The sequence below is a fragment of the Manduca sexta genome, chromosome 16, assembly GCF_014839805.1.
Source record: "Manduca sexta isolate Smith_Timp_Sample1 chromosome 16, JHU_Msex_v1.0, whole genome shotgun sequence".
NCBI lineage: Eukaryota > Metazoa > Arthropoda > Insecta > Lepidoptera > Sphingidae > Manduca > Manduca sexta.
Genome location: NC_051130.1, coordinates 6,595,244 through 6,608,995, shown reverse-complemented (window position 1 = coordinate 6,608,995; position 13,752 = coordinate 6,595,244). Strand labels below are relative to the sequence as shown.

Here is a 13,752-nt window from a genome sequence, read left to right as displayed (position 1 = left end):
AGTTTTTTATGTGCATGTAGCACAGACACGAGACTCACAAAGGTTTGGTATTAAGTAATTTTTTAATATAATTTTTTTTTGGCGTATACGTGCCTTTAGCGGCAAACGTGTATTTTGTAAGCACTTTCATAACTCCACAAGTGATTTATAAATATTTTTTTTCTCTTTTTTCACTAATATTACAAGATCGACCTTGTAGGTTTTGAGGAATCATTCACCAATTTTACGACCGTTCGTTTGCCATAAAATCCATATGGAGAATCCAAATCTAGGACTACCCGGTACACAGCCCATGTATGTACGTCACTATACACCATTTAGGCAACGTAACATTACGATAGTTGTGCGTATGATAGACTCTACGTAAATACCTCTACCACATCTTTATGCATGTGAATTACTTATTATGTTAAACTAAATTCTAACAAACCTTATAATGACATGAACAAAATTCAAACGCTATTTTTGTTAAAATTTATAAGAACAGTAATACTACCTAAGTACACCTAATGCTAGAAATTAAAGCCACTTTAAAACAACCACAAGAAACCCTGATGGTGAGTTTAGTGTACTCCAAAATGATGCCAAGAAGCACCTATCACCAATGTGAGTACTTTTAAGCAGCACTAGCTCTAAGGATGCGGATAGACCCACCATCCGAGGTGACAGATTCTAGGAGGGCCCCACGGGCCCTAGATACCGCCAGATGCTCGAGTTTGATGTTCACTCTAAATGAATGACAACCAGTCAATATCGGCTGAGGATGGCATGAAAAATACTGTTGTGACCAAAAAGGCCGTCGTAAATAGGGGCGGTGAATATTTCATCCGGATATCCGGGTTGTCAGGCCCTGTACGTAGTTAGCAAACACAACCGCTGTCACGGGTAATGTTTGCAGATTGCCGTCGCATGGTGGCCACAGATTGACTAATACCTGTTTCGTTTGGGATAAAGGTGAGGCGCAGATGACCAACTGGTTCACACGATACAAGTTCAAATTCACCGAAGTCGACTACAGTCTGTTTCTGACGTACTCCGTCCTTGTTGGTATTGTTGGTAAGTTTTATATTTTATTATTAATAAGTTTATTATATAAATATCTTAACAACAATTGTTTATAAAATTTGAAGTATATTATGTGTAACTTGCTTCGTAAATGCAGTGTATTTTAAATATTCGAAATTTAAATTATTTAATCTGCTAATTCTAAGTGCTAGGAAAGTAAATTACATTTATTAACCGATTTAAAAAAAAGGAGGAGGTTATCAATTCGACGTGAATGTTTTTTTAATAATTCAATTTTTATTTCCTATTTCTCATTTATTTATTAAAGATGAAATGGCCAATAAACGGTATACATTACTTGGTAGTTAAAAGACGTAAAAGTGATGAACCGTAAATATTCACTTTGTTTATAAGACAGAAACACTTTTTTATTTCTTTATGGACATGTTAAAATTCCTGACAATAAATTATAATAAAAATAAAAACCTATGTTTAAAAACTGGTTAAGAAATACAAGATGAATTTTAAAAGGACATTGAGAGTCGAAAGCGTTTAATTGTATAGATGCCTGTTTAGTAACAAAATTACAAATGAAGATGTATTAGTACTAATTCTTATTCGTTCACTCTTGTGTTTCAATAAAGTCCAAATTAGTTTAATTTTTTTTACAAGTTATTAGGCTGGTAATAGGTTAAGAAATAAACATAATAATATTAGTCATGTATTATTTCTACCTCCCTGGTGGGTACGGGCCTTCTTTACTACTGCCTGGCCTAGTTCAAATTGTTACATTTCTCATATCCTCAAAATTGTTGAAAGGAACTTCTCAGGAAAGCCGGTTTCTTCGCTATGTTTTTCTTCACCGTTAAAGTAAGCGACAATTAACTAAGAATACACACATAACTTTAGAAAAGTCAGAAGTACCCTTGCTTTTTGAACCTACGGACATGCGTTTCGGCAGTCCATTCCACTTCCAACTAGGCTCTTACAGCTTACAGTGGTGGTATAATAACAATGTTTTTTTCGTATATGTCCGTAAAGAGACACCTTATATAGTCTTACTTATTAAAAATCGCAGAGCTACGCTTAGTTAAAAGAAATTTACTCGAGTAGCTGTAACTCAAAACCCGCCATCTTGCCTCTTAATAATGTTTAAACTAGGAACCGGTGATATTTTTGACTGATATATAAGGAATTTTTAACTACCTCTTAACACTAAAACAAGTTTATAAGTATACTTTATACACATATACCGCCCGCCTACAAGGTGTACGGACGACCTGGCTAAGGTCGCAGGAAGTCGCTGGATGTAGGCCGCTTCCAACAGGTCGACGTGGAGATCCTTGGGGGAGGCCTATGTTCAGCAGTGGACTTCCTGTGGCTGAGATGATACACATACACGTAAAACCCGCCATAATGGCTTATGTAATTGTGTCGCATTCTGGCATCAGTACATATCTAGTTTCCAGCCGGCATTATTGTACCAACTGGCGAGGGATAATCATCCCTAGTCAGTTTATAATATAGACGCTACTCCTCCCGATCAAGTGCAGTGGAGTCACCTTGGCGTGCCCCTATAACTAGTTTCGAAAAAAACAACACTAATAACATCATTTTAATTTCATCGGTTAATAAAGTCTATTTTATTATTTAACAGCATATTTCTTTTACATTTACGTCCTTCTTACTTAGCTATGGACATGTAATTTTTATATGGGCCGGCAGAATGAGCTGTTATTAAGCGTAGTGGAATGCTGTAATAGGTCTGGGCAATGATTCCACTACACCTGATGGTAAGTGGAGTGGCGGCCAGATATTTGCTGTCCAGGCAACATACTGACCAGCAAAAGAGGTTACCTCGATGGTCGGTGTTATATCAGTATTTACCATTCAGTCATTAAATTATTTAAAAAAAAATTAGGATCGAAAATAAAATCAATTTCGTCTGTCAGTATATAGATAATTTCTTGCACAGGTTCCTTCATAACAATATACTTGTTCAGCAAAAAATGGTGCGTGGAAGACAGCATCATTGGCGTGGTGGCGTGTGTGAGCAGGATAGCTGCCAGCATCCTGTACGCACTAGCTCCCAATCGGACCATCTACTTCATTGGGCCAGTGTTGGACATGTTCAGTTCTGCTGGTGCCACGTCTCTTCGCTCGATCGCGTCCAAGCTGGTCAATCCGGATGAAGTGGGTAAGTTTAAAAAATATAGAGAATAGATTGTAAAATTAAAAGTGAGAGAGATAGAGCGAACATGCGGCCAATATTGGAATGTAACGCTATCCCTCTTTAACAAAAATACTACCAACTATTGCAACCACACTCAACTCACTTATACACATTTCAACCAGCCAGTACACCCCCAAGGGTGTTCGACGAGGGGCGAACGAAAGCATGTTATGTCGTAGTCCTGCCCTTTCGGATGACTCCTCATTCTCTTCCTCATAACGCAGGCAAGGGAAAGGGCCATCGTATCTAATACGAGTCCCTACCTACCCTTTTCCGGTCTCACATACATACATAAACATAACTCTACAGCGACTTTTATCACTCATTCTACTAAAACACATACGAAAAAACTGTTATTATTTCGGACTGAAATACTGAAATTGGTAGGTATTGGCATCACACTTGCTTTATCACTTACTCCGTAAATTTCATGAGAATATTGAACAATGTATTCTATCTATCGTATCATCGTTCGTAGTAGTTGTAAAGTAACAATTTTGCTGGTGCATTGTGATGTTCAGTGTGATTTCCAAATTCCCCATTCCTATTCTGAAGGTGAAGCAAGAAGTTACTCTATCTCGTAGTAATTCCGATCTAAAATTGTTTTTCTTCAACCCTTAAATACTATATACCCCGTTTACATTACTCTCATCTCGTACTAAACCCGTTACTTTGTAGGACAAGTTTACGTCTTTGCTAATGATAAACGTGTCTACAAATCTCGAACTTTCCGCTCGGCCGCCCTCTTACGCGACCGGAGATATCGTTACATTCGATTGAAACACGGTTAGGAAACGTTGTGACGAATGACATTAGCAAGGGACCGTCTTTAGTTACTTATTAATCTTTTGCGAATAAATTGAGGGTATTAAGTATTTTCTGAATGATTTAGCTGGCGTGGTGTGAATGGATGGATTCTGTTTTTGAATAAAATGTATTTTATTTATATTATTGCGTTAACAAACAATTATTACATTCTAACATAATATAAAAATACACGTGAATCAGTAATTAAATAAGTAAATAAAACATTATTTTATTCATTACCTATTCGTTCGTTAATATTGGCCAAGGTTTAATTGTATATATTAAATACCGATAAGAAATAATATATATTCATGAAGGATTAAATTCAATTTTATAGATTCTGAAAAACACACACACATACTCACGCCTTTTATTTCCAAAGGGGTAGGTGTAGGCACAACTCGTGCACCCACTTCTGCCGTGTGTATTCTATCCCATGGTGTAATAGGGGCGAGCCTATCACCATATCCAACGTCAAACTTCAGGCTGATACTAAGTAGAATAATCCAATACCTCATTGCCCGACCTAAGGATCGAACCCGAAACCTCGACATTAGCTGTTGTACCGTAATGTAACTACGCCACCGAGGTAGTGAATTCTAAAAAGTTTGAAGTAAATGTAAGTCAAATAAATAGCTCTGAAATAATTAGTTCTATGATAAAACCTGGCATAGTTAGGTTAGGTTAGGTTATGCTTTTAGTTCATGGGACTGTTGCCGCATTCGTCACCTCGGACTTATATACTTATAAATACTAAAATCTATGTATATTGTATGTGGTAATAATTATATAGAAAAATAAATTATAGCTTTTATCATCTTCCGACAGAAGTAACAAGGAAGAAGAATAAATAAATTAGCAATAGGTAATATTAATTCCTAGTCAATATGCAAATTCGTAATGATCTCTGATGTCAGTAGACAAAACATTCATAATCACTTATAACTGGATATGTCTAGATGTTTATCGCAATAACAAAGTATGTTATATGACTATCACAATAGGAATAAATAAATGTGATAACAAACGTCACTAAGACAAAGTTATGCACTACCCATTTACGTCTTATGAAGGGAATGCCTAGATGCTAGGTGCTTTGAATGACGAGACGTCCTTGCCGTTCGCCGGTTGGTAAGCGATAGGACCGCCCATAAACAGAAGAAGCACCATCCAACACCTTTTATTACAAAGTATTATTTGGTATTCCACTACGCTCGCCATCCTAAGACATGAGATGTTAAGTATTATTATGTCCAGTAATTACACGGGCTACAATGTTCTTCAAATAGGAACGCAACAGTGACTACACACTGTTCCTTGGCGGCAGAATTAGACATTGCGGTGGTACTTACCCTGGCGGACTCTACTCCTATTCCTAATTATCTCTAATTTTATCCCGAAATTGCATAAAATGGTCTACTTGAAACGACATCCGAACGGGCGGAGTTGTAAAAAACTTTGTATATGATTTATTTGCAATTTTATAATAGAAAGCGACTTTTTCATTACTATTAATATGCCATAAATTATTATTTCTACCAACTACGTTACATAATAACAAACATATGAAGAGGTCATTGATTCGACTTGATTTTTTGCTGGCTAGCGAATATCATTAAAAAATAGTTATTTATAGTATTTACAGTAGTAAAATAGCATAGAAATAAGATGGGCTTAAATTATATAAATCTGCGTTTGCTCAAAGATCAGCATTTGTCATCGTTATTTCAATTTTAAACTCTATGCTTAAGCTAAAAAAAAAACTGTTTCTACAATATATATTGATAAACTAAAGCTCGCCGATCTCTACATATAATATAATTGTAATGCGGTGATGTCGGTACATTATAGATATTGATGAAAAACGAATAAGGGAGTGTTTTTATGAAAGCAATAGAAGCGAAAACAACAGTTTCTAGAGATTTGTCTGCCTGTGTGTTTGTACTCGCATCACGCAAAACATGGAATTGAATGTATATTCCTAGAGGTCGAATTTAAATATAAACTCCTTTTATTCCGGAAAAACACGGAACTCTTATTCCTAAAAAACTTATTACAGCGGCCGGACGTGCGAGCATAATCTAAAAGTTGAAAAGAAAGAACGGTTATGCAAACAGTACAATGGTACATGCACAACAAATAAGAGAAGTTAGAGTTAAAATTAGATTATTGATAACAGAACACAGTGTGCTTCAGAGATTCTCAAACTATTATTTCTCATATACCACTTAGTTATGTTGGGGTTACCGTGCCTTACGACCCCTATCAATATTATCTGCCTTAATTGATAGATGAAGTCAAGCCAACATTTTAATTCTTTACTATCAAACCAGATAAATTTTCGAGGATCTCAGCTTACGAATTGTGAACTCTCATTGTTTGGTCACGCCATCGTAAACCCCCGTCAAGTATCCTGTGGATCCCTGAGGATTCTGGACCACTTTGAGAATCAATAGTGTGCATGATGTAATAATAATAATACTTGTTCCAAATAATTCACGTAAGTCGTGTAATAAATGTATATGGTCTAATAATTATTGACTAAAATAACTGTTTCTTTGAAATGGTGGCGTCTACATTGCGATAAGAACTGTCATACACGACTGTTTGTGATTGTCATTGCGTACCACCGATGATGTCTGTCAAGTAAACACAGGTACGATTCCTAGAGACTGCCAGATGGCAGCTGTCAGTTTGTTATTGTATAACACTGCTTTCTAGCATTGACGTATGCCAAGTATGCCTGCTATCTGACAAGCTACCTCTGCAAAGTCTCCGCATTATGGTCGGTATTCATAAACGTTACTAAGAAGCAATAGTATAAGTCTGTTACTCAGTGCTTTTGGCATGACAGCCTTTGCAATGGTCGGTGCGATTGGCTTATATTGACATATAAATTTCTTCAGTTAGTTGTTAGTAAACGAAGGTGAAGAATGCCATAGCAAACTAAGAAATTGCTGAGACTTTACGTTCGAACATATTGTGCGTCTTCATAATATTGTATGTGAATACGCGTCACTATTGCTATGTTTGTCTTACGATTGTTCTAGAACGGACTTTAGAATTAATTTGCTTCAATGATGATTCGCCAGTGTTATGACATATACTTTTTTGAGCAACTATATGAGGAAAGGAACGAACCGTTCGCCTCATGGACTATAGTAAAGTTTTAATGCGTTTCCGAACTTTAATTACAAAACTGCGCGTAACTGGATTGCACTCGTCACACTGCGATAAATATTAAGTCGCATAATGCAATATTAGAGCAGCTACGCGTTCCTTCATAATGGACCAGAATAGCATATTGCTTGGAAACAGATATAGACGATGACAATCTCCTTCACAGAGGATACAGCGACAATTTCCTTGAGCAACACCAGAGTTTTTTGCCCGTCCTTCTCTGGTGAGAACTGCTTTCTGAACTGGTAGAGTTAATATTGACGGAATCGAAATAATGTATAATGTTTAACAGATTCAAATAAATTATTTCAATTAATTTTACAAACGATGGTAAAATAATGCACCTATATATCCATCGCTTTGGCTTCCTTACATGGGTCATCATCTAAGACTAAATATATTGTGAGTGATTACATGTCATCTATGATGGTTGACAGCATATTGTCGTTTGTACGTACATTCCTAAAATTATGCATTATTATCATCTTAATTATTTTACCCGCGGCTTCGTCCGCGTGGTAAATGTTTTCTGAATAATATATTTTCCCGGGGTAAAAAGTGGCATATCGCATTTAGTAGTAATGTAGCTTCCTATTAGTAAAAAATATCAAACTTTAGTAGTTCCTTAGAATAACGCGTTCAAACAATTTTTGAGCTTTATCTTACTAATATTATAAATGCTTAATTTTGTGAGGATGGATGTATGGATGTATGTTTGTTCCTCTTTCACAAAAAAACTACAGAACGGTTTTGGATGAAACTTTACAGTAATATAGGTAATACATCAGAATAATACATAGGCTACGATTTATAATAATTTTGTGTAATTTGGTCATAATATGACGATACATATCAAGTAAGTCAGAAAAAAAAACAATATTTATTTGATAACTTTGTGTATTTCATTTCTCTTGTTGTTATGGCAACATTTGATAGATAAATATGCTTCCCACTGCGAAATAGCTGTCATGCCCATTAAGACGTTATATGATATTTATTGGGCTAAGGATTTCGTAATATGAATACTTCAGTTTAGGGTATATGTATTTACTATTCAGAGCGCGTTTCTTTTGTTTATAATGTTATATAACTTCAGGGTAGTTCAGTTAATAAATATATAAAAATTAGAAAATAAATACTTATTATAATTAGAGTTTATAAGGGATTATAGGAAATAAACATTATTTTTTATTAACTTGTAGACTTATGCATTTAATTATGTATTAAAATAAACGTATTTTTTATTTAAGAAAAATCATATTGCTAAAATTTACTACAATATTTAGCTTATAAAACTCATATTATTGAGTTATGATTTCTTCCTAACCGAATTTCGGTCACCGAATTTCTCAATGGAGATCAGCCAAGCACGCAAGAAATACACTCTCTATTCCTTTAGTCTCATAGTCCGGTAAGACGGCAATCCGACATGACCGGAGAGAGATCAGGCGCAGGACCAACGGCTTTACGAGGCACGGGAATATCATACCGCCAACTTCCTGACTCCGACCTGCGACTGAGTAATTTTTTAGGATGGAAAAACCCAGGCACAATTAAAAAATATATAATTATTATCTCAAACGAGCATAACATACGTTAATATCTACATCATTACCTAATCATTTTACAGAACGAATGTGCGCATAATCGATGTGGAAATGAATCAACTCTTTCATATTACAATATGGTTTTTTGTCTTATCACTAATTATACAATACAGTTATTATTTCAAAACGCATAGCTAATGTCGTAAAACTATAATAATTAGACATAAATTGAGTGGAAAATGCCTTGTGACGACAGTTTAGGCCAATCGGCGTATAGAATCAACGACGCATAGTTGCATAATGTATCGATAACTTGATTTCAGCAATAGTTATGTACCTAATACGTATTATTTTGGTACAAATCACCACGGCGTATTATAATTACTCGTAGTTGAACCGTGCAAATAAAACGATAAAATTACCATTGTTTTAGATTAATATAAATTACGTATAAAATTACTATTATATCGAAACTTACACGTGGATGTTTACGAGTTAAAAATAAATAGGATTTTTTTTGTTCTTTGCCTTCTTGGCTTTGCTTTAATATTTATTTATATTCACTATCGTATTAGTTAAAAATAATTCGTAAATAATAAATTAATTAATATAAGGGATCATCTCTGATATTTCTGATAAAATTCTGATATTTCTTTCGCTATTGGAAGCTACATTATCAACGAGAGCTATAGGATCCTTTTCATCTCGGAAAAGGATTTTAACACGTGAGGAACCGCGATTTCACAACAGAAGGCTATCAAATAAATGGAAGCTTTTGTTAGTATAATAACATCCTAATATATTATATGCAAGTTTACTGCTACAAATAAGAAACAACACTAAGTAAATTTTGATGAATACAAAATTATAATAATTTATAAAAATCAAATAATTGTTGATATTAATACTTAGATAATTTTGTCTTTATTTTTATTTTAGGATAAAATGCCGAATTGTATTTTTGTTTATATTTTTATACCAGTGCGTTTTTTGAGGAGAACTTTAAATTAATAAAATACGCATAAATACTTATAATATACATGAAATAGACTTTATTTAAGAGATGATTTTACGGAATTTATGTTTGAATATGATTTTCGCCATATTATGGTCACTTAGTGAGTACTCAATGTAATCTAGAGGTTATAACTTAATCCAAACAAACCAATTTTAGGAAGGAATATTATAAACATTTTTCTGTTTTATTTAAGGTTAAAGAATTTTATTTTCAAAAGAAAGTTTCATGTGAATAACATAACAAAACAAAACAGAACTTGACAAAAATTTTGTATTTATTATTGTTCGAAAGAGCAGTATTTTATTTTTATTTAATTTTATTTAAGTTTTATCCTTTTAAAAAAACATTGTTTTTTAACAGAACAAAACAGTACAATTAAATACGTTAATCTTCTTAATTTGCGTCTTGATATGAGTCATTGTCGCTTTATTCAAAGGTTTCCCCTCTTTTTAATCATACAATTACAGTGTCATTCCACCATACCGTAAATACTGGTCCAAAAGGGTAGGTTATAAGACTTTCTGTCCAGCTTCCTCCTTCCTCTTGAAGTAATTGGAATTACGCTCTTATTATTACTAATTTATGTCTTAATTCAATATTTTATTTAAATAACCTTTATATACATATTTCTGTTGTTCGTTTCAAACAATGGCGAACGGTCCATGTAACCCGATTCCTGCCGCCTTCCCTTTCGTAACTTATGTAAAATTTTATTATCATTGGAACGTTTTGAAAACTGCATTTATGCATATTAGTTGTACCTATATTTTGTGTCTGGTTTCCTTTAGGAAAATATCATCCTTCGCCACTGGTTTCGAAATAAGTTTGTTAAAGTTTTCTTTATTTTGTAGAGTCAGGGTATCGGTTCAATGTTACACACACAATTTTCTTTAAGACAGAATATGTATATTAGATAGGTACTAATTTTGAAAACATAATTCAAAAATTTCCTAAAAAACCCGAATATAATGACACCGAGCAGTAAAGCTCGGCGAGTCTCGGGAAACATTAATCAATGTTGACTCGCAAAAAAAATAATCAAATAGAAGGATAGGACGGAGCTGGAATCAGTTTTTTTCCACGTTTTCCATAAAAAACCCAGTATGTTCTTTTTTTATTGCTTTGAATGACGAGACAAGCTTGCCATTCGCCTAATGGTAAGCGATACGACCGCCCATAAACAGTAGAAACACCATCCAACACCTTGAATTACAAAGTATTTTTTGATATACCACTGCGCTCGCCTTCCTGAGCAATGATATGTTAAGTCTTATTATGTCCAGTTATTACACTGGCTACAATATCCTTCAAACCGGAACATAACAGTGACTACACACTGCTTCTTGATGGCAGAAATAGACACTGCTGTGGTACCTACTACCTATCCAGGCCGACTCTCACATATGAGAAACCTACCACCAGTAACAGCAAAGATGTGTTTGTAAACAGCAAAGATAACTATATTCTAATTTGTTGCAGGCAAGACGAGCTCTCTAATCAGCATATCAGAAGCGTTGGTGCCGGTCATCTACTCCCCAGTATATAGTTTTGTGTACGACCGCACCCTTACGACGTTTTCGGGCGCTTTTTACTTGATCAGCGCTGGATTAGCCGTCCCTGCCATAGGTATATTAATGTAAGTATTCTTTTTCATACAATACACAGGGTCATTGAGACATTGCGTTACTAAATAAACCTACATGCTTATCTACTTGGAAATAACACTTTACAATATGTTACTTGAGCTGTAGATGTAAAAAAAAGTGTAAGTTTCGAAGAAAATAAATGTTAATAAAAAGTAATTTTAATTTTACACGCCCTAAAGCTACTACTACTAAGGTACTCTAAGAGAAGTCATCGCAGCGGCAACATCATACTTTCAGTCAGAAATACACTCACACACACCGTATTCGCATTAAAATACAAAATGATCAAAAAATTCGAAAACTAAAACCTGGATTTTTGTGGAAAATATTCGTTGTTAATCAATTATTTTGGTACAATGTCGGCAATGGTGAAAACGAGTATGTGGTTTCATTTAAGTAGTAACACAATGTCAAAATGACCCTGTATAAGTAAACGCCTCGGTAGCATAGTTGTAGTATGACTACGTTTTGCAGTCTTGGATTTGATCCCCGGGAAATAAAGAAATAATGAGTTTTTTAAAGCCGTATACAAGAATATACACTCTTTATGTAATAGGTACCTACGTTAAGTGATATCGGTATTTCCGATGGGTAAAACCTGTTTGTTTTGAGCTGTGCATTATCATAAATTTATTTTGAGAATTTCATTACTTATTATTGACAGTAAATTGCTAGTTTTGTTATTTTTTTTCTGTTTTTGTTATATTATTTAATCTTAACAATAATATGCATATATGTTATCTATTCTTATGTATTTGTAAGCATATATGTGTCTTGTACAGTATACATCTCAACAACTCTTTTTTTTCCTTGCTCTGTCTTCATGCTGTGGTCGTATGTAAAAATTGTCTTGATTGATAAGACTGCCAACTTTACTTTATTTCTAAGTTTTAATAATATACTGTCTTTGTTTAAGAAGATTTACAAAAATATATTAAGTATTAAAAAAAAAACATTCACGTCGAATTGATAACCTCCTCCTTTCTTTGAAGTCGGTTAAAAAGCAAGATCAATCATATTTGGGAATTATCGCAGAATATTTTAAATTAAAAACGTAACTGTCAACTGACGAAGCTATATCTCTCGCCAGATGTTACTCTATCGGGATTCAACTTACCATCAGGGTCAGGTGCCTGCCAAGCGCGTATAAAAAATTTCTTCAGTAATGAATCGTTATTAATTTGTAAAGGATACAGCCGGGTATGATATAATAGTATCGCGTTAGACGTAATAATGAGGAAAATGTATCAAGTTTCTATGTAAGTTGTTAGCTATTTCTGGGTAAATACATTAAACAGTATAGTTTGTTATAGATATCAGAGTCAAACTTGTGTTCCAAAAGTGATTCATCATCATCATTAGCCGCAGGATGTCCACTGCTCAACACAGAGGCGGCTCTAGCTCATGTGGCGCCCGTGTGCAATCAATTCGCGCCCCCTAGGAAACAATATAATCTTTAATAAATTTGGTACTTAATATTAAATCAAAAGTTATTGTATAAAGTAAAGAAGCCGCTCGCCGGCCTTAGCAGTCACGGGTGCAAGTTGTTTGATAGTGCTGTGTCGCGAGCGACGCATGTCTCTTTGAAGGTGTCGTGTCTGGCGCCCCCTAACACACTGCGCCCGTGTGCAGCGCACACCCTGCACAATACGTAAAGCCCCCTCTGGCTGAACATGGGCCACCCCCAAAGACTTCTAGATCGACGCACTATCGACTAAATGTGATTATTCATTCGTATTAAGTCGTTGTCTTAGTTGAAATGTCCGTATCACAAGATGTCCTTGAAGGCTCACCTAATATTAAAATCTTCAAAATCACGAAAATATTAAAAATACCCTTTAATTAATTGCTGCATTATATTGCTATGTTATAAATGTGATAATAAAAGAACTTATAAAAACTCGAAGTGTGTTTTTGCTCATCACAAAAAATACTAAAAACATGAATAGGAACCGGGATTTCTTCAGTGACACTACCTTATAAAATTAAGTATACTTTCTAAGAACAACATTGATATCGAATAGTTCTATCTCGAAGTTTGTTTGGGTTTTTCATTATTGTAATATTTACTTGTAAAGTAATATGGAGGTCACTGACCTTTGGTAGTTTACACGATATCAATCAATCTTAAAACAAACATATTATTATAATTAAAGAGAAATAAAACAATTTGTATATTTTAGGTTATCAGATGGAAGTATTAAGTTATTTATTGAAGATAATTAATTGTTATACCCGGAAATTGAGAATAAAATAAAATAAAAAAATAGTAGTCTTGTTAAGTGAAGTTATTTTTGGCTTTATAGCATGGACACA

The 13,752-nt window shown here is 34.3% G+C and overlaps 1 protein-coding gene across 1 annotated transcript in view; it reads left to right on the top strand.

The window, feature by feature from the left end:
* The window catches only part of LOC115453166 (proton-coupled folate transporter), a 39,035-nt gene that overhangs the window by 20,336 nt on the left and 4,947 nt on the right, over nt 1-13,752 (top strand). Inside the window, 3 exon segments of the mRNA XM_037439345.1 lie at nt 955-1,056; nt 2,981-3,202; nt 11,270-11,426. Coding sequence (XP_037295242.1) covers nt 955-1,056; nt 2,981-3,202; nt 11,270-11,426 — 481 coding nt within the window.